At 41.1% G+C, this 23109-nt stretch overlaps 1 protein-coding gene across 3 annotated transcripts in view; it reads left to right on the forward strand.

Annotated features, from left to right (window-relative positions):
- The first annotated feature begins 22378 nt into the window (after positions 1-22378).
- Positions 22379-23109, forward strand: part of LOC118391465 (inactive N-acetylated-alpha-linked acidic dipeptidase-like protein 2) — a 274308-nt gene continuing 273577 nt past the window's right edge. For 2 of the 3 annotated variants that reach the window (XM_035782893.2, XM_052458412.1), the window contains exon 1: positions 22380-22558. In XM_035782893.2, the coding sequence (XP_035638786.1) occupies positions 22516-22558 (43 nt within the window). In that variant the 5' untranslated portion in view covers positions 22380-22515. Of the gene's footprint in view, positions 22559-23109 lie in introns of all 3 variants that reach the window. The other variant, XM_035782903.2, reaches the window with a different exon arrangement.

Genomic DNA, 23109 nt, shown 5'->3' on the forward strand with positions numbered 1-23109 from the left:
CATGTGATTTTCATAAATGCACACTCCAATATGCCTGATATCTGTGATGCTTAATTGTTCCCAATATGTTAGAGGTACTGGTTATCATATTTATCGCCATTGAACTGATGTGACCTATCTATGCCATCTTATACATTACAGTGCATCTTTATGTAGACACGAGGCAGTTGTATCTTGAGGCCGGATGCAGTTGTATCGTGAGGCAGGATCTTTTCTGTACCTACAGTTGAAGTCGGAAGTTTACATACACCTTAGCCAAACACATTTAAACTCAGTTTTTCACAATTCCTGTCATTTATTCCAAGTAAATATTCCCTGTTTTAGGTAAGTTAGGATCACCACTTTATTTTAAGAATGTGAAATGTCAGAATAATAGTAGAGAGAAGGGTTTATTTCAGCTTTTATTTCTTTCCTCACATTCCCAGTGGGTCAGAAGTTCACATGCACTCAATTAGTATTTGGTAGCATTGCCTTTAAAATGTTTAACTTGGATCAAACATTTCGGGTAGCCTTCCACAAGCTTCCCACAATAAGTTGGGTGAATTTTGGCCCATTCCTCCTGACAGAGCTGGTGTAACTGAGTCAGATTTGTAGGCCTCCTTGCTCGCACACACTCTTTCAGTTCTGCCCACACATTTTCTATGGGATTGAGGTCAGGGCTCTGTGATGGCCACTCCAATACCTTGACTTTGGTGTCCTTAAGCCATTTTGCCACAACTTTGGAAGTATGCTTGGGGTCATTGTCCATTTGGAAGACTCATTTACGACCAAGCTTTAACTTCCCGACTGATGTCTTGAGATGTTGCTTCATTATATTCACATAATGTTACTTCCTCATGAAGCCATCTATTTTGTGAAGTGCAAAGAACCCCAACAACATGATGCTGCCACCCCCGTGCTTCACGGTTGGGATGGTGTTCTTCGACTTGCAAGCCTCCCCCTTTTTCCTCCAAACATAATGATGGTCATTATGGCCAAACAGTTCTATTTTTGTTTCATCAGACCAGAGGACATTTCTCCAAAACGTACGATCTTTGTCCCTATGTGCAGTTGCAAACCGAAGTCTGTCTTTTTTATGGTGGTTTTGGAGCAGTGGCTTCTTCCTTAACGAGCGGCCTTTCAGGTTATGTCGATATAGGACTAATTTTACTGTGGATATAGATACTTTTGTACCTGCTTCCTCCAGCATCTTCGCAAGGTCCAATTCTGTTATTCTGGAATTGATTTGCAAGTACATTCATCTCTAGGAGACAGAACGCATCTCCTTCCTGAGCGGTATGACGGTTGCGTGGTCCCATGGTGTTTATCTTCTTACGGCTGAGATCCCGTTAATGGGATCGACATGACAACAGCCAGTGAAAGGGCAGGACGTCAAATTCAAGTCTCATAATTAAAATTCCTCAAGCATACAAGTATTATACACCATTTTAAAGATAAACTTGTTGTTAATCCCACCACAGTATCCAATTTCAAAAGGCTTTATGACGAAAGCACACCAAACGATTATGTTAGGTCTGCGCCTAGTCACAGAAAAACACAGCCATTTTTCCAGCCAAAGAGAGGAGTCACAAAAAGCAGAAATAGAGATCAAATTAATCACTAACCTTTGATGATCTTCATCAAATGACACTCATAGGACTTCATGTTACACAATACATGTATGTTTTGTTCGATAATATATATCCATATTTATATCCAAAAATCTCAGTTTACATTGACGCGTTACGTTCAGTAATGTTTTGCTTCAAAACATCCAGTGATTTTGCAAAGAGCCACATCAATTTACAGAAATACTCATCATAAATTTTGATGAAAATACAAATGTTATGCACTTTAGATAAACTTCTCCTTAATGCAACCGCTGTGTCAGATTTCAAAAAGACTTTACCGAAAAAGCACACCATGCTATAATCTGAGTATAGCGCTCAGAGACCAAAACAAGCCATAAGGATATCTGCCATGTTGTGGAGGCAACAGAAGTCAGAAATAGCATTATAAATATTCACTTATCTTTGATGATGTTCAGCAGAATGCACTCCCAGGAATCCCAGTTCCACAACAAATGTTTGATTTGTTCGATAAAGTCCATCATTTATGTCCAAATACCTCCTTTTTGTTTGCGCGTTTAGTACACAATCCAAACTCACGAGGCGTGGGCAAGTCCAGGCGAAAGTTCAGACGAAATGTCATATTACAGTTCATAGAAACATGTCAAACGAAGTATAGAATCAATCTTCAGGATGTTTTTATCATAAATCGTCAATAATGTTTCAACCGGAGAATTCCTTTGTCTGTAGAAATGCAGTCATGTGAGTATGCGTGATCAGCTCATGGCACTCTGCTAGACCCCTGATTCAATCAGCTCTCATTCCCCCCTCCTTCACAGCAGAAGCCTCAAACAAGGTTCTAAAGACTGTTGACATCTAGTGATAGCCCTATGAAGTGCAATATGACCCCATAGACACTGTATATTCGATAGGCAATGACTTGAGAAACTACAAACCTCAGATTTCCCATTTCCTGGTTGGATTTATTCTCAGGTTTTTGCCTGCCATATGAGTTATGTTGTACTCACAGGCATCATTCAAACAGTTTTAGAAACTTCAGAGTGTTTTCTATCCAAATCTACTAATAATATGCATATATTAGCAACTGAGCCTGAGTTGCAGGCAGTTTACTCTGGGCACCTTGTTCATCCAAGCTACTCAATACTGCCCCCAGTCATAATAAGTTAAACTTGCATACTAATGTTTGTATAGATGAATGTGGTACCTTCAGGCATTTGGAAATTGCTCCCAATGATGAACCAGACTTGTGGAGGTCTACAGTTTATGTTCTGAGGTCTTGGCTGATTTCTTTTGAGTTTCCCATGTCAAGCAAAGAGGCACTGAGTTTGAAGGTTGGCCTTGAAATACATCCACAGTATGTAAACTTCCGACACAGTATGTAAACTTCCGCATTTTTTCAGCACAAGACAGAGTGAGCTGCATTTATTGATTGTGGGGGATTTGATGCTGAAAGACTCCTGCTCAGATGTCCCCATGAGGCTTTTAAATGGATTACTATGAATTACAAGCTGTTTCCTCATGATGGATAGTTATGCTTACAATTTACAAGTCAATGTCCAGAGATAACACTGAGAGTTTATGGAGTATTGCTGCAAATACTCTCTCCTTCAACATGAGAATTATGAGAGATGTTTCCAACCAGGGGTCAACCATTTTAGTCACCTGGCTGGTGTGAGTCAGTTTAGTTTTCATTGTTCTATTGGAAATTGATAGTTTTAGGTCATAAAAAATGATGCACATCTTAATTAAAAGTTATCACATTTATGTAGCTAAGTCTGTTTCATTAGAGTAATGGCAAGTGTTTGTTCAAAGGTCCAAATCAGCTGTTTTGATCTAAATATCAAATCATTGCTGGGTAACAAAATCATATCAAATCAAATTGTATTGGTCACATACACATGGTTAGCAGATGTTATTGCGAGTGTAGCAAAATGCTTGTGCTTCTGGTTCTGACAGTGCAGCAATATTTAACAAGTAATATCTAACAATTTCACAACAAATACCTAATAGAATAAGGAATGGAATGGAATAAGAATATATAAATATATGGATGAGCAATGACAGAGTGGCATTGGCTAAGATGCAATAGATAGTATAGAATACAGTACATTCATATGAGATGAGTAGTATAACATTTGTAAACATTATTAAAGTTGTATTATTAAAGTGACTAGTGTTCCATTTATTAAAGTGGCCAATGATTTCAAGTCTGTATGTAGGTAGCAGCCTCTATGCTGGTGATGGCTGTTTAACAGTCTGATGGCCTTGAGATAGAAGCTGTTTTTCAGTCTCTCGGTCCCAGCTTTGATGCACCTGTACCGACCTCGCCTTCTGTGTGGAAGTGGGGTGAACAGGCAGAGGCTCGGGTGGTTGTTGTCCTTGATGATCTTTTTGGCCTTCCTGTGACATCGCGTACTGTAGGTGTCCTGGAGGGCAGGTAGTTTGTCCACAGTGATGCGTTGTGCAGACCGCACCACCTTCTGGAGAGCCCTGCGGTTGTGGGCGGTGCAGTTGCCATACCAGGCAGTGATACAGCCCGACAGGATGCTCTCAATTGTGCACCTGTACAAGTTTGTGAGGTTTGTAGGTGTCCCGTCGATGTGGATAGGGGGGTGCTCCCTCTGCTGTTTCCTGACGTCCACAATCATCTCCTTTGTTTTGTTGACGTTGAGTGAGAGTTTATTTTCCTGACACCACACTCCGAGAGCCCTCACCTACTCCCTGTAGGCTGTCTCGTCATCATTGGTAATCAAGTCTACCACTGTTGTGTCGTCTGCAAACTTGATGATTGAGTTGGAGGCGTGCATGGCCACGCAGTCATGGGTGAACAGGGAGTACAGGAGGGGGCACCCACCTGGGTGTGGCCCGTCAGGAAGTCCAGGACTGAATGCTGAGCTATAGTCAATGAACAGCATTCTTACATAGGTATTCCTCTTGTCCAGATGTGATAGGACAGTGTGCAGTGTAATGGCAATCGCATCGTCTGTGGACCTTTTGGGGCGGTAAGCAAATTGAAGTGGGACTAGGGTGACAGGTAAGGTGGAGGTGATATGATCCTTGACTACTCTCAAAGCACTTTGTGATGACAGAATAGTAATTTAGTTCAGTTACCTTTGCATTCTTGGGTACAGGAACAATGGTGGCCATCTTGAAGCATGTGGGGGAGGCAGACTGGGATAAACACACCAGCTTGTGCATGGTCTGAGTATGCGGCTAGGGATGCTGAGAGAAAGAGAGCCCACAGTCCTTGGTAGCGGGCCACGTGCGTGGCACTGTATTTTCCTCAAAGCGGGCAAAGAAGGTGTTTAGTTTCTCTGGAAGAAAGACTTCTGTGTCCATGATTGTCTGTAGACCCTGCCACATACGTCTCGTGTCTGAGCCGTTGAATTGTGTCTACACTTTGTCTCTGTACCGACATTTTGCTTGTTTGATTGCCTTGCGGAGGGAATAACTACACTGTTTATATTTCGCCCATTTTCCCAGTCGTCTTTCCATGGTTAAATGTGGTGGTGCACACTTTTGCGCAAATGCCGCCATCTATCCATGGTTTCTGGTTAGGGTAGGTTTTAATAGTCACAGTGGGTACAACATCTCCTATACATTTCCTTATGAACTCACTCACTAAATCAGCGTATTACGTCAATATTATTCTCCGAGTCTACTCTGAACATATCCCAGTCCACGTGATAAAACAATCTTGAAGTGTGGATTCCAATTGGTCAGACCAGCGTTGAATAGTCCTTAGCATGGGTACTTCCTGTTTGAGTTTCTGCCTATAGGAAGGGAGGAGCTAAATGGAGTCGTGGTCAGATTTGTCTTGTAAGCATTGCGGAAGTTAGAGTAGCAATGGTCCAGTGTGTTTCCAGTGCGAGTGCTACAGTCGATATGCTGATTTCAGATAGCCTTGTTCTCAAATTGTCTTTGTTGAAATCCCAGACAATAAATGCAGCCTCAGGATATATAGTTTCCAGTTTGCATAAAGAAATTCCTTGAGGGCCGTCGTGGTTTCGGCTTGAGGGGGGATATACATGGCTGTGACAATTACTTAAGATAATTATCTTTGTAGATAATACGGTCTGCGTTTTATTGTGAGGAATTCTAGGTCAGGTGAACAAAAGGACTTGAGTTGTTACATTTACACCATGAGTCGTTAATCATGAAACATACACCGCTGCCCTTCTTCTTCCCGGAGAGGTGTTTATTCCTGTCAGCACAATGCATTGAGAAGCCAGGTGGCTGTACCAACTCCGACAGCATATCCCGAGAGAGCCATGTTTCTCTGAAACAGAGTATGTTACAATCCCTGATGTCTCTCTGGAAAGCAACCCTTGCCCTAATTTAGTCAACCTTGTTATCTAGGGACTGGAAATTAGCGAGTGATATACAATTAAGTACCTTACTGTGATTGTTTTCAATTAAAATTGTACAAAAAATTGCTTCTTAGCAAAGACTAATTTCTCAAGCAAGAATTTTGCTAGGATTGTCTGGGAACTCTCTTATTGGTCTGAGGACTGTCTGGGAACTCTCTTATTGCGGATGTCACCAGGCAGGCCAAAACTCCATCCCACCAAATCAGGCTGAACTTTTAGGCAATCTTTTCAAACAGCTCTTACACTAAAAGGACATTATCAGAATTTTCAAAATTTCACAGTATTACTCCAATCTCCTAGTGCGGAAATATACATTGATTATACCAAAAATTAGGAACACCCTCCTAATATTGAGTTGCACCACCCGGTGCCAGGTGATCCTGGTAGCTTCTACCATACCCCATTCAAGGGCACCTTACTTTGTGTAATGCTCATTCACCCTCTGAATGGCACACATACACAATCCATATCTCAATTGTCAAGGCTTAAAAATCCTTCTTTTACTTGTGTCCCCCTTTGGATTTAACAAGTGGCATCAATAAGGGATCATAGTTTTCAACTGGATTCTCCTGGTCAGCCTATGTCATGGAAAGAGCAGGTGTTTTTCATGTTTGGTATACTCAGTGTATATAAAACACAGGCAGGGCTGAAACCAGGGCTTGAGTTTAGGTTGATGTCTGGAAGGGATTTTTGATTTATTTCTATGCAAGAACATGTTTCAGTTTAATACAATATGCATAAAAAAAGGAAGTCCCCTCTCCCACCTCCTGTTTGAACTGGCAATTGAACCGCATGCAGAAATAATTAGACAGGACCCAAACGTAACAGGTACCAACCAGTATTGGTAAACATGAATATAAACTAAACTTATTGGTAGATAATTTCCTGATATACCTGACCAATACTGAAAACTCAATACCCCCTTTGCAACAATACATTTTTTCAGAAAATTCAAAAATCTCAGGATATAAAATGTACGTGGAACAAACAAAATAATGGCAATAGGAAAAAGACAAAGAATAACTCATGATCTACAGCAATCCTTGAACCTCTCTAGGGTATGTGGGACGCTAGCATCCCATCTGGCCAACATCCAGTGAGGTTGCAAAGCGCCAAATTCAATTACAGAAATGCTCATTATAAAAATTCAGAAAACAAAACATATTTCACATAGGTTTAAAGAGGAACTTCTTGTTAAACCAACCACAGTGTCATATTTATAAATGCTTTTTGGCGAAAGCATACCTAGCCCAGAACATAGCCCAGTTGACAAATTATTACAAACAATAACCAGCCAAACAGAAGTGTTACAAAACTCAGAAATAGAGATCAAATGAATCCCTTTGATGATCTTCATATGTGTAACGGTCGTCGTATGAATGAGAAGGTGAGGACCAAGGTGCAGCGTGGTATGTGTCCAAATGTATTAAAATGAACACGGAAATAACAAAAATAACAAAGAGAAACTTCCGAAAACAGTTCTGGATAGTGCAGACACACAACAGAAAACAATCACCCACGAAACACAATAGAAAACAGGCTATCTACAGTATATCACGAAAGTGAGTACACCCCTGACATTTTTGTAAATATTTGAGTATATGTTTCTGGTGTCCTTAGACAGCTCTTTGGTCTTGGCCATAGTGGAGTTTGGAGTGTGACTGTTTGAGGTTGTGGACAGGTGTCTTTTATACTGATAACAAGTTCAAACAGGTGCCATTAATACAGGTAATGAGTGGAGGACAGAGGAGCCTCTTAAAGAAGAAATTACAGGTCTGTGAGAGCCAGAAATCTTGCTTGTTTGTAGGTGACCAAATACTTATTTTGGACCATATTTTGCAAATAAATTCATTAAAAATCCTACAATGTGATTTTCTGGATTTTTTTTCTAATTTTGTCTGTCATAGTTGACGTGTACCTATGATGAAAATTACAGGCCTCTGTCATCTTTTTAAGTGGGAGAACATGCACAATTGGTGGCTGACTAAATACTTTTTTGCCCCACTGTATTTGGTTCAGATGGTGTCAAGCGTGTGTGGCGGCAACCAGGTGAGGAGTACAAAGACAAGTGTGTCTTGCCTACAGTCAAGCATAGTGGTGGGAGTGTCATGGTCTGGGGCTGCATGAGTGCTGCCGGCACTGGGGAGCTACAGTTCATTGAGGGAACCATGAATGCCAACATGTACGGTGACATACTGAAGCAGAGCATGATCCCCCTCGCTTTGGAGATTGGGCCGCAGGGCAGTATTCCAACATGATAATGGCCCCAAAACACACCTCCATGACGACCACTGTCTTGCTAAAGAAGCTGAGGATAAAGGTGATGGACTGGCCAAGCATGTCTCCAGACCTAAACCCTATTGAGCATCTCTAACATCTCTAACATCCACCAGCTCTGTGATGTCGTCATGGAGGAGTGGAAGAGGACTCCAGTGGTGGTGAAGCACTGGTGAACTCCATGCCCAAGAGGGTTAAGGCAGTGCTGGAAAATGATAGTGGCCACACAAAATATTGACACTTTGGTCCCCATTTGGACATTTTCACTTAGGGGTGTACTCACTTTTGTTGCCAGCGGTTTAGACATGAATGGCTTTGTGTTGAGTTATTTTGAGGAGACAGCAAATTTACACTGTTATACAAGCTGTACACTCACTAATTTACAATGTAGCAAAGTGTCATTTCTTCAGTGTTGTCACATGAAAAGATACATTCAAATATTTACAAAAATGTGAGAGGTGTACTCACTTTTGTGATATACTGTAAATATGGTTTTCAATCAGGGACAACGATTGACAGCTGCCTCTGATTTAGAACCATACCAGGCCAAACACAGAAATAGCAAATCATAGAAAAACTAACATAGACAACACACCCAACTCACGCCCTGACCATACTAAAACAAAGACATAACAAAAGAACTAAGGTCAGAACGTGACAATATGGTGGCAATCAGAAGACATTAATTTACTCAATAAATGTTCCTTTTGTTCGATGGAGTCTCTTTATATCCAAAAACCTCCATTTGTTAGCGCGTTTCTTCAGTAATCCACAGGCTCAAACTCAGTCAAAACATTCAGACAAAAAATCCAAATTATATCCGTAAAGTTCATAGAAACATGTCAAACGATGTTTCTATTCAATCCTCAGATTGTTTTTTAGCCTAAATGATCTATAATATTTAAACCGGACAATAACATCGTCAATATAAAAGGTAAACAAGAAATGCACATGTGCCTGAAAAAACTCTGCGTCACGTTAGGGTCCACTCGTTCAGACTGGTCTTACTCCCTCATTTATAAGAATACAAGCCTGAAACGATTTCTAAAGTGGAAGGCATAGGAACTACAAATGGAGTCCTAAGTCAATGGATACTGTAATGGCATTGAATAGAAAACTACAAAACCAACAAAAAAAACGACTTCCTGAATGGATTTATCTCAGGTTTTCGTCTTCTAAATCCGGTCCGTTATACTCACAGACACTATTTTAACAGTTTTGGAAACTTCTGAGTGTTTTCTATCCAAATCTACCAGTTAAATGCATATCATATCTTCTGGGCCCGAGTAGCAGGCCGTTTAATTTGGGCATGCTTTTCATCCAAAATTCAGAATGCTGCCCCCTACCCTAGAGAGGTTAAGTAGACCACAAAAAATATGAAATATTTTGGATGCTTTCAAAGTGACAACAAACAACAGATATATAAGTATACTGTTTTTTGGGAAAATAAAATGTATATGATAAAAAGGAAAATTTTACACCTTCCTCACTCTGAGTTTAACCTTCCAACTCGCTACCCGAGGCTTTTACTTGTAACATATAGTTACAGTGCCTTGTGAAAGTATTCGCCCCCCTTGAACTTTGCGACCTTTTGCCACATTTCAGGCTTCAAACATAAAGATATAAAACTGTATTTTTTGTGAAGAATCAACAACAAGTGGGACACAATCATGAAGTTGAATGACATTTATTGGATATTTCAAACTTTTTTAACAAATCAAAAACTTAAAAATTGGGCGTGCAAAATTATTCAGCCCCCTTAATTAAGTTAATACTTTGTAGCGCCACCTTTTGCTGCGATTACAGCTGTAAGTCGCTTGGGGTATGTCTCTATCAGTTTTGCACATCGAGAGACTGACATTTTTTCCCATTCCTCCTTGCAAAACAGCTCGAGCTCAGTGAGGTTGGATGGAGAGCATTTGTGAACAGCAGTTTTCAGTTCTTTCCACAGATTCTCGATTGGATTCAGGTCTGGACTTTGACTTGGCCATTCTAACACCTGGATATGTTTATTTTTGAACCATTCCATTGTAGATTTTGCTTTATGTTTTGGATCATTGTCTTGTTGGAAGACAAACCCCCGCCCAGTCTCAGGTCTTTTGCAGACTCCATCAGGTTTTCTTCCAGAATGGTCCTGTATTTGGCTCCATCCATCTTCCCATCAATTTTAACCATCTTCCCTGTCCCTGCTGAAGAAAAGAAGGCCCAAACCATGATGCTGCCACCACCATGTTTGACAGTGGGGATGGTGTGTTCAGGGTGATGAGCTGTGTTGCTTTTACGCCAAACATAACGTTTTGCATTGTTGCCAAAAAGTTCAATTTTGGTTTCATCTGACCAGAGCACCTTCTTCCACATGTTTGGTGTGTCTCCCAGGTGGCTTGTGACAAACTTTAAATTAAATGATATCTTTGAAATTGCTTTCTTCTTGCCACTCTTCCATAAAGGCCAGATTTGTGCAATATACGACTGATTGTTGTCCTATGGACAGAGTCTCCCACCTCAGCTGTATATCTCTGCAGTTCATCCAGAGTGATCATGGGCCTCTTGGCTGCATCTCTGATCAGTCTTCTCCTTGTATGAGCTGAAAGTTTAGAGGGACGGCCAGGTCTTGGTAGATTTGCAGTGGTCTGATACTCCTTCCATTTCAATATTATCGCTTGCACAGTGCTCCTTGGGATGTTTAAAGCTTGGGAAATCTTTTTGTATGCAAATCCGGCTGTAAACTTCTTCACAACAGTATCTCGGACCTGCCTGGTGTGTTCCTTCATGATGTTCTCTGCGCTTTCAACGGACCTCTGAGACTATCACAGTGCAGGTGCATTTATACGGAGACTTGATTACACACAGGTGGATTGTATTTATCATCATTAGTCATTTAGGTCAACATTGGATCATTCAGAGATCCTCACTGAACTTCTGGAGAGAGTTTGCTGCACTGAAAGTAAAGGGGTTGAATAATTTTGCACGGCCAATTTTTCCGTTTTTGATTTGTTAAAAAAGTTTGAAATATCCAATAAATGTCGTTCCACTTCATGATTGTGTCCCACTTGTTGTTGATTCTTCACAAAAAAATACAGTTTTATATCTTTATGTTTGAAGCCTGAAATGTGGCAAAAGGTTGCGAAGTTCAAGGGGGCCGAATACTTTCGCAAGGCACTGTATGTGCGACAGAGGGCTCTGGGTGAGAATGGTGCCAACTCACCTTCCCTCAACTTCCCCTCCACACACGGCGCTGGCCCACTCCAGTGCTTTCCCGGTGAGGCACGAGACGACGGCGAAACCCTTCTCATGGTCCGATGGAGCTGATTGGACCGTGGCCAGAGAAAGGTTTAATTGGAGGAGGAAACCCTGGTAGTTGGCAGCACTTCTGTCGTACCCCTGTGGCATGGGTAGACGAATCCCACTGGGTTCAGGTGGTAAAGGAGCGCCCAGGATAGACTCCGGTTGTGCTGGTGGAGGCACTGGAAGAACTCCCTGTCTCTCTCAGCGGTCCATATTCTGGACAACGTGATCCATGGCGACGCTCAGATGGTATAGCTTCTCCATATGCTCCTGGACGCGTTCTTCCACCTCCATGTCTGACTTCATATTAAGGTCAGAGATTCTGTCACGTCGTGTATGTAGGTGGCAGGGAAGTCAAGCACAGGAGAATTAAACTTGGTATAATTGGAGTATTTTAATCATTTTAAACAAACTCCAAAACCAAAGTCCATAATAAAATAAATGTGGGTACAAGAACCCGTCACACACCAATCCATAAAACATGAACATAACAATAAACAATCTCTGACAAGGACATGAGGGGAAACAGGGTGTTAAATACACAACACTTAATGAATGGGATTGGAACCTGTTGTGTAAGAAGACCAGACAAAACCAATGGAAAATTAAACATAGATCAATGATGGCTAGAAGACCGGTGATGTCAACCGCCAAGCACCACCCGAACAAGGAGAGGCATCGACTTCGGTAGAAGTCATGACAGGGGGGTATTAGCATGCAGGTCTGGGCAGATTAGATGTAGTCGTTGTGTGTGTGCGTCTGTAAGTTGTTGTTCGTATGTGTATGTTTGTATTTGGTGTGAATAAAATATTTAAAATAAACATTAACTTATCGCATTCACATGAATTATTTGAATTTTACTTACGATACTGTATTAAAATTAGTGATGTAGTGGTAAAAAAATAGTGGGTAGTGTCCATTGGGTGATCGAGATAAGATAAACAACCATCAATTTAAACCGGTATAAACTATATTGTTTGCTTTTTGATTGCGTTTTAATGTAGGCCTATGGGGAAGATAGGGCATGTGGAGATGTTTATGTTTAAACATATTAGATTTTTTTTGGAGGGGGGTCCTAACTTGTTTGATAATATTAGTAGAGATTTTCTCAGAGGACCCCACATGGGGCCCTAACCTCTCTCTCTGCTTGCTTCCTCTATTTCTCTCTGTCTCCTCTGTTTATTCCTGCCTCAGCCTCATCACTGAGTGCCACATCACTGTCTGGCTCAGTAGCTTACTCTCTGTCAAGCAAAGTTGTTATGAAAACTTAGTAGCCTATTTTTCCTCGAGCCTAAGGTAGGCTCTGTTTAATGTGAGCTTCTTACTTCATCCTTTCCGCTGGCTAAGTAATACTAGCCAGAGCCCTTCAACGTTACTGCAATAGAAGTCTCTGCCGGCAGCTAGCCACCTGACTGACTGACATCCATAAGTGATTATTTACCAGTTGTGTACTCATTCTCAGAGTGTTGTTTTTTGTTTGTTTTGGGGGATGTCTGTAGACATGTCAGGAGTCGTAGGATGGTTAAAATGTCCTTTTGTACGGCATCTCGCAAACCTAGAGTCTTCTTGGGTATGATGCTACAAACTTGGCACACCTGTATTTGGGGACTTTCTCCCACTCTTCTCTCCTGCTCTGTCAGGTTGGATGGGGAACTTCGCTGCACGGATATTGTCATGTCTCTCCACAGATGTTAGATCAGGTTCAAGTCCGGGCTCTGGCTGGGTCACTCAAGGACATTCAGAGACATGTCCCGAAGCCACTCCTGCATTGTCTTGACTGTTTGCTTAGGGTAGTTTTCCTGTTGGAAGGTGAACCTTTACCCCAGTCTTATGTCCTGAGTCTTTCAGTCCCCGCCACTGAAAAACATCCCCACAGCATGATGCTGCCACCACCATGCTTCACCGTAGGGATGGTGCCAGGTTTTCTCCAGATGTGACGCTTGGCATTCAGGCCAAAGAATTCAATCTTGCTATCATCAGACCAGAGAATCTTGTTTCTCATGGTCTGAGAGTCTTTTAGGTGCCTTTTGGCAAACTCCTATTGGGCTGTCATGTGCATTTTACTGAGGAGTGGCTTCCATCTGGCCACTCTACCATAAAGTCCTGATTACTGGAGTGCTGTAGAGATGGTTGCCCTTCTGGATGGTTCTCCCATCTCCACAGAGGAACTCTGGAGCTCTATTAGAGTGACCATCGGGTTCTTGGTCACCTCCCTGACCTAGACCCTTCTCCCTGATTGCTCAGTTTGGCCAGGCGGCCAGCTCTAGGAAGAGTCTTGGTGGTTCCAAACTTCTTCCATCTAAGAATGACGGAGGCCACTGTGTTCTTGGCGACCTTCAATGTTGCAGAATTGCTCTGGTACCCTTCCCAATCCATTCTCGAAGCTCTACGGACAATTCCTTTGACCTCATGGCATGGATTTTGCTCTGACGTGCACTGTCAACTGTGGGACCTTGTATAGACAGGTATGTGCCTTTCCAAATCATGTCCAATCAATTGAATTTACCACAGATGGACTCCAATCAAGTTGTAGAAACATCTCAAGGATGATCAATGGAAACAGGATGCCCCTGAGCTCCATTTTGGGTTTCATAGCGAAGAGTCTGAATACTTATGTAAATAAAGGTAATTTCTCTTTTTTTTTTATTTGGCAAAAAATTCTATAAACCTGTTTTCACTTTGTCATTATGGGGTATTGTATGTAGTTTGCCAATGATTTTTTAATGTTTATTTAAGGCTGTAATGTAACAAAATGTGGAAAAAGGGAACGGATCTGAATAATTTCACAATGCACTCTATATCAGAGATCCAATGGCATGATTTAAATCATAATGATTTAAAGACAATTCTCAGTTTCATCCTTGGCTTTTCATGTGAAGAAGAAGGTGTTAAAGGAGCATGGCTGAGGACAATTGCTGTCAGTTGCATCGAATACATGATAGCGTTTCACTTTAAATCCCTCAATTCCCTCAGAGACTCATTATAAAGCCAAGTCTCAGAGAAGTAATTAATTATGCAGTTTTTTTATATTGGTTTGATTCTGCAGAGAATGTCAGGTGGCCTCTTGGTTCGTGAAATAGAGATTTGTGAGCTGAAGACTGAGAGAAAGGGGACTAAGAGGTGACAGGACAGGCTGCATTTTGCCTTGTTGCCAGAGTCAAAGCTGAACTACAAAGAGAGTCGATAGCACTTGATATTTATGCTTTTCTTTTTGCTGCCTTAGTTCCTCCCTTACCAAACTTGTATTTTATTTGTGTGTGTGTGTGTGTGTGTGTGTGTGTGTGTGTGTGTGTGTGTGTGTGTGTGTGTGTGTGTGTGTGTGTGTGTGTGTGTGTGTGTGTGTGTGTGTGTGTGTGTGTGTGTGTGTGTGTGTGTGTGTGCATTCTTCTAGTGCTTCATATTCATGTTTAAATTGTCGGATCTCTAAAGAGCCACAGTCGAGATCAAAGGTTCCCTTTGTAAAATAAATGCCAAAATGGATATCAACAGTGAATGTATCTGGATGCCAAAACATGACCATGACCTTTGTTCTCATAGGGCCCAGAAGAATTTCTCATTTCTCTTCGGCAATTCCTGCTCTGCTTTAAATTTCTGCTGAAAAATCTCTCTTCGTTTCAAATGTGCATCTAAGACAGGGCCCCTGATACTAGGAAAAGTAGGTCCACTGCCTCAAATAGAAACATGCTATACCCCAGGGGTCCTGAGTGAACGGCCATGAGAGGGACGGTGGAAGAGAGGGCCACCATCTGATGAAAAATAATATTTGTCATTTGCTGCTGCAAATAGTACAGGGGACTGTTTGAATTAATTGCTTTTCAAGATATTGAAATGCCCTATCTGTTCATTGTATTCTAGACAACTTGATTCCCAGGCTATAGCTGGATTCTCTTCTTTGATCTACAGTGGAACTATATCTTTACGTTATTTTCTCACTCCCACATAAGGTTCTAGATTTTTTAAAATACCTTGATTCTCCCTTCTTGGATGTGCTCAGATGCACATTCATGCAGATACCAACTGTATCATGAAATGTAAACAGTTTTACTGTAGAACAGGGCTGGATCTAAAAGGGTCTTAGGTGGTAAGGGGGTGTAGCAATGAGTGTGGTCAGCCCATCTGCACTGCTAAATGCTAAATTATTGAGCAAATTATTAGGTCCCAATCTTGTCAATTTAGAATTATTTAGTATTTTTAAGCCAATTTCCGGCAATTCTACAAAGTTTTCCAATTTTCAATTTAGCTTTTATTTTGGTTGTTGTTAGTTCTCAAAGACTATATTATTAAAATACATATAACCTACCAGTCAAAAGATTGGACACACCTGCTGATTCAAGGGTTCTTTCTTTATTTTTATTGATTTGTTTAACACTTTTTTGGTTACTATATGATTTCTGTCCAAACTTTTGACTCATACTGTAAGTCCATTATCTTTTCTACATACTTTTATTTGGTTTTAGTCATTTAAGTTTACACTGAAAGCTTTTTTCCATCCCGAAAATTATCATAAATATTTTTTACACTATTTGAATTTAGGCTACCCGAAAGGATTACAATGGCATAAAAATCCCTATGTATGACAGCACAAGAAATGATCCGAGGCACACCGGGTCTTGACTCTTGCCCTGTGTCCTCCTCTGAGTGGTTTTGCATCTCTCTAGCAAGGGTTATGCAGGAAACTATGCCAGAGGCAACCATTTCAGCTCACCAACGATGACATTCAGACAAGCCCCCAGCTGCCCTCACCTGTCTACCCAGGCCCTCCATTATTAATGCAGTGGCTGCTGCTTTTAACACACTCAAACCTGCTGCTGTGAGGCTGCTCAGCGGGCGCCAGACAGCCACTGTTCTGTATGACAGAACCCATGGAAACCTGGCTCTCTGACGGCCATATACTGTTTAAGCAGGGGGAACCGGCCATGGAATAGAGGGGAACCAGCCGTGGCATAATTCAAATCAAATCAAAGTTTATTGGTCGCTTGCACAGATTTGTAGATGTTATTGACAGGTGCAGTGAAATGCTTGTGTTTCTAGCTCTAACAGTGCAGTAATAATCAATATGCACATAATCCAAAATAAAAATAAAGACATTTAGAAATATCAGAATGAGCAATGTCAGAGTCCGGAATATGAATATATACACAGAGTATACAAAACATTAAGAACACCTGATCTTTCCATGAGATAAACTGACTAGGTGAATCCAGGTGAAAGCTATGATTTATTATTGATGTAATTTGTTAAAACCACTTCAATCAATGTAGATGAAGGGGAGGAGACAGGTTAAAGAAGTATTTTTAAGCTTTGAGACAATTGGGACATGGATTGTGCCATTTAGAGGCTGAATGTGCAGGAACAGGATTAAATGCCATTGAACGGGATATGGTAATAGGTGCGATGCGCACCAGTTTGTGTCAAGAATTGCAACGCTGCTGAGCTTTTCACGTTCAACAGTACCCAGTGTGTATCAAGAATGGTCCACCACCCAAAGGACATCCCAGTTGAACGCTTTTCGACACCTTGTAGAGGCCATGCCCTGACGAATTGTGGCTGTTCTGTGGGGGGTACATGGAATAGTATCAAACTCATGGAAACCATTCCCCTGATTCTGCTCCATTCATTACCACGAGTCCGTGCACCCCAATTAAAGTGCCACCAACCTCCTGTGTACACAGTGTATATACTGGTATCTGTGGACAGTATATGAACAGAAAAGGTGTGTAGAGCAGTAGTTATCCTTGTTAACACTTATCTTGAGACACATATTTTAGCCTCTGTGCAAATATGAAAAGGGATATGCGGGTTATCTCTATATTGCGAAACACTCTGAGGCGTTCATGTAGGCCATCTGAACATGAGATATAATCAGCCTAATTGGAGAGCACCACAGAGTGATACAGTTACAGTACACTACATGCTGCCAGCAGTGTGTCAGTCAACTTGCGAGCTGTAGGTATGATGCTTGTGACAGGACTCAGACTCAAATACCATCAACTGATACAGCATAGAGTCATTATATTCTGTAGCTTGCTTCAGTCTGTGGCCTCACGTTCACACGACTTAGAAGGATGATCTGCAGCTCTCTCTCTCCCTCTCCCCACCCCCGTGCCCGCCCAGACTGAAAAGATTTCTGGAAGGCACTGACCCACTCCAACATGAAGTCACCCGGCTTAGTCTGCTATCTGAGGTAATTATTGGGACAAAAATACTTGGAATAGTCTACTGCAGTGGGGAAGTTCAGGAGAGCAGAGGAGAATGTATGCTTTTTCCAGTGCAACTTTTAACAAGTGTCGAAACTCCAGTCTGGAACTTTCATCTCCTGCTCCAACCAGCCGTCTCTTGTCAAAGCAGGATGCTTCTTTACAATGCAAATGAGTACAGAATAAGTGGCCACACACCATAAATTAGTCAAATACTTGTTGTAGTGCTGACACCTCTATAATAAGTGTATTGAATACCAGGTCTGCAGTTCATTGGCAAACCTAATCAGTATACTTTTATCTCTTGTGTTTCTTTTTCACCACGAAGCCAACATTTAGTTGATTTAGACTAAAGGCTGTGTAAAGCACACTGGACTTAAAAAGATCTCTGAGTTTGTTACCCACTGCCCATATTTGAATGTTAACTGTGAATGTTTGACTGATTAGAAATATCCTGTGTTTTCATTTCCTTTGCATTTCCTATCAATTTCAAACACCAACACGTCACACTGTTATCAATGAGCTGGCCTGAATAAATGTCACTGTTGTCAATGAAACAAGAACTTCTCCTTCCCTACCAAGCAGAGGTACCGTCATATAGAACAACGGTTCAGATCAGTTAGAAATGAACTCTAAGCCGCACATACACACTTTTCTGAGATCTTGTCAAGATCTACCACACACTGGACTGTTCAGTTAAATTCATTATAAGTTGGTAGTCACGGCATGTGCTATATCGTCCCCTGACCTGTGATCAGGAAACATTCTATAAATGAACTTCTTTTCATTGATCTATCGTATCTGCCTCTTTCAACTCAAGCTTCTCATTGCGTAACTATAGGGATATACAAAATGTCAAACAGTTCTACACACTACCTTCAATAGCAGGCGAAGCATATTAGTGAAAACTACTGAGTCAATTTCCATATTATCTGTTTGTAAAGTGAAGCGTGTACTTGTAATTAGGAATAGCTGTAGCTGAATGAGAGGATGAACTATATTGTCATGTGGTAGAGAGTTATAGAGCCTTATTGATGTCGCCTTGGTGAGTTCTTTGATTATTTTTTGTTCAGTAGGCTCTTTTGCTTTGGACAAAATTGCCAATAAAGACTGTTGGAATACGGTTTAGGAGAACAGAACAGAGAAACTTTGACAAAGAACAGCTGTTTAGAATGAACTAACAAAAGGAGTGTCTTTCTCGTTGTAACTTAAGCCTAGATGTCTGTTTCCCTCAGTATTGGCTAGCTCTGTTGTCTCTGCCTTGCCACACAGGCCACTGCTGAAACAGCCAGCCTATTGTAACTTTTATCCTACAAAAATGAAATAACACAAAACCTTCCATTTTCTCTTCTTGCTCATCTATTTTCTCATGTAAGCTCTTAATGGTGATTACCATGCTCTGGTGAGTTTGCTTGTGTGTCCTCTTTCACTGTAGTACAACTGCTGTCAGTGAACTCAGTCTCAGGCTGTTAGCTACTATTGATTTTCCTCAAATGAATGCATATAATACAGTGTGGGCTTGTAGATAAAGAGGAAGGGGAGGGACATTGTTATCAAGTGGATCTCAACATTAAGAAACAGCCAGTGTGCCAGTGCCAAGACCCTGTCACTTAGAAACCATTGGCAGTAACTAGAGACCACAGTAACATCCCCATTTACCTTCCCTCAAGACTCCCATCAGGGGATTTGAACAAAGGCCCCCCGACAACAGTCTTGGCTCCTTGGGCCCCCTCCTACATACACCTAGTGACTGTTTATTATACCGTTACCCAAGCAAAAACTATGATCAGCCCTCTGTATTCCCATCTTCAATACTATTTGACACATTATTTTAGCAGATGTCTCTTCCGTAACATGACATGAATAATAGAATATCAAATTTCATTGAATTGAATTGAGACAGTATACAGCTTATCCTTTCGCACGCAGATGTCATTGTCTAAAAACAATTGTTTAAAAATGTTTCTTATCAAAACATTGGATCTTAATTCAATGATGTTTACATTTATCTGTCATGCCCTGGCCATAGAGAGGCTTTTATTCTCTATTTTGGTTAGGCCAGGGTGTGACTAGGGTGGGCATTCTATGTTAATTTTCTATGTTTTGGATTTCTTTGTTGTTTGGCCGGGTGTGGTTCTCAATCAGAGGCAGCTTTCTATCGTTGTCTCTGATTGAGAACCATACTTTGGTAGCCTTTTCCCACCTGGGTTTTGTGGGTAGTTCCTTTCTGTTTTTGTGTCTGCACCAGACAGAACTGTTTCGGTTGTGCTCTTTGTTGTTTTGCTATTCAGTGATCAGTTCAACTAATAAAAGATGAACACGTACCACGCTGCACCTTGGTCCTCACCTTCTTCCACCAACAGCCGTTACATTATCAGTGCTTTTCAGTTTTGATATGTTAATGCTAAATTCTGATTCTGAGCTGCAAATATGAGGTTGCCCTCAATGAGCTGTCAGATTATGCTGTTGGTTGCCTAGTAGAGACATATTCAGGCAGAATAAGAGTTTAAGATTTGTCACATTTAGCGTTCAGAAATTCACTGGGGGCTTGTCAAAGTACAATAGCATTTTCACCTATCTTTGCCCCATAGTCTCAGCTCTCAGAAAAGTGAGAGAGGGGAAGAGGGGAGAGAATGAATGAAAGTATGGATTGGGGAAGAGAGAGGCAGACTGCATTCATGACGTGCTCATTAATGTACTGTAGGTTGTATGGACTGAGGCAGATCTCAAGGCTTGCTTGTTAAATCCAGCCATGAATGGCCATTCATCACATCAAAATAAATCCATGTTGCATTCAGAGAGCAGTCTAGTCTCCGATAGTACAGTTGAGTTGTAAAGGTGAAATTCCTCTCTCATTGTGTGTTGATTGTTGTCTAATCAACTATACCCATTACATACAAGAAAACGATCTATCGATGCTATTACCATATGGTCTTGCCTTCATTCAGCTGGTTGAAGGTTGTCCTTGGGGTTTAAAGCCTTTTTGTGGCTTTCGAATCCACTCAAGAGAACCACATACATTACAGTGTTTAGAGATCCTGTTCAATCCCTGCACCTCTTATCTGAGGCACCAGCACATGAAGGCATATATGTGTCCCATGTGTATTACATAAACTAGAATAGCTACAGTTGTAGATGTACCCACTTTAGATATATACCCATTACAATAGCTGAGAATATTGCATTTTGGTTGGAATTGTGGGATTATGTTCATTCAATTTTGTCAGACAGCAGTTGATGTCTATCTGGTAAAGCAGCACAGCATACAGTATGTCCATAGATGTCTGTGTTGTGGCTTACTTGTATTTCCTTTATCTTTTATTCAAGTCAGCAACATCTTGGACCTAAATGTTTGCTCAGCATGTTTAACATTTAAAGCCTGTGTGTGGTAAATGGAAAGTCAACCAGTGTAATGGACCACAATTGGCATGCCCGAGACTCCTGGATTGATGAAGGGGATTTTAACAGCCACCAATGATATATTGCCTTCAAACACATGCCCTCACAGTGGCACCCATCTCTGGGAGTGTGCTCACATTGATCCACAGAGTTAGCCCAGAGTATGAAAACAAAATGTTACTTTGTCTCAGTTTTTTCATTTGTTACCACCATTTTGGCTGTGCCGCTATAGTCAATGCTCTTCACCCTGTGGGTATTGATCTGTTGATAATTAAATGCATATTAAGTGACAATTATTGAGCCAAAGAGCTTTGATGATAATTATTATCACCATATGGAGTGGGCTTTGATCTCCCCTGCCAAGACTCTAGCACTACTGAAATGGTTTCTTTATGTGCTCTTTATCAATGGATTCCTTTCTAATAGACCATAGTGTAATATTTGCCTATTTTCTTTGTCATTCCACAATTTAATATTGCCCATTGTTGGCATCCCCCCAAAATATCAGTGTTCCTAATAGGAAAATGGTTTCAGTTTACATATCCTCATGAATTTCATGAAGTTGATAATTGAATGTAAAATTAGAAACGGCAAGCTCTCCCATTGGTATCGCTGTTCTAACACATATCTAACACAGACATTCCTTTTTTACAAGAAAGTAGTGACTGAACTTTATCTATGTGTATTTGAAATTGGGTGGCAATCAGATAAAACCTTGGTATTTTGTAAACCCTCAAGGTTCTATGGATTAATCAACCTGTCTTTTGACAAATTACGATATAGACTTGTAGATGATGTTGTTTCAAAGATACTTTGATCGTCAACAAATCATTTACTTTTGTTTGGATTAGTGTGGGACAGTCCTATAGACTGGCACAAAGCTGTATTAGCGGTTTTATCCTTTCCATTGTGCTTGCGGGTGAAAATCCCTCACATATAGGAGGTTGAAATGCACCCTGTGTCTCACATGGGGGAAAACATGTTGGTTGTATTACTGACTACTACAAACATTAAATCCTTTAAATCCTCTAATAAATTCCCCATCTCTTTGCTTCTAAGAAGGGAAAATATTCTCTGAGTTTAAACATGATGAACATATGACGCACAAGTAAATGTTTTCTTTTTATATATATATATGAAAGTGAAATCTGATACCTTCACAACACAATAGAGTAGCTTTGCTGCTTATACCTGTATAACAAGTGGGTCCAGTATACAGCAATGAGGAGGAAGTGATGTCAATCAACAGCAGAACAGGTTAGATTAGTACAGGTGAGCCAGGAAGCAACCTATGCTAATGTCTGTACATAAGAAAGCCTTTCTAGTGTTACAGCTTAGTCGGGAGGACGGCAGTTACATGGGAGCCTATTAGATAACCTATTTCCCTGTCCCTGGACTCACACAAACAGGGAATGAACAATGGAAGACACACATGGATATTCTAGCAACCCAGCCCTGCAAGGTAAATGATTATATTGCCACACTGTTTGTGTCACGATTCTGATCGATCCACTGAATGCAGCGCCTCGTCTGTGTACTGCTTTCCCTGAATAGGAGAAGTTTTCTGGAGCAACAGCCGCTCCTCTATTTCCTGGATCTGTTAGACCGCCAGCCGCATGCAATGCTCTATGTTTGTTACTGGTGGCTGGCTCTCTGAAGAGAGAGGAGCTACTTTTTGTGTTTAATAACATTCATATGAGGAAGGTAGGAGGTTTGAAAAAGACGAGCGCTAGCGTTATTCTGTCTCTCCTCTTGCTGGCACTCTCTGCTGGAGGAGAGAAGCAACCCACAAGCTGGCTGTAGGGTAAAAAAAACAGGTGCTTCTGCTGGCTGACTGGCTGGCTGGCTGGCTGGCTGGCTGGCTGGCTGCAACAAGGGATATGGTTTGCTACTCCATTATACATTTTAACTGACAAAAATTTCACAACCAACACCCAGTCATTTGAGAAAATTCAATTATATAGAGGTTAAGCTAAATTTTACAGTCCATTATTTCTTTACCTGGTATTTACT

The sequence above is a fragment of the Oncorhynchus keta genome, chromosome 1 (assembly GCF_023373465.1).
Source record: "Oncorhynchus keta strain PuntledgeMale-10-30-2019 chromosome 1, Oket_V2, whole genome shotgun sequence".
NCBI classification, from domain to species: domain Eukaryota; kingdom Metazoa; phylum Chordata; class Actinopteri; order Salmoniformes; family Salmonidae; genus Oncorhynchus; species Oncorhynchus keta.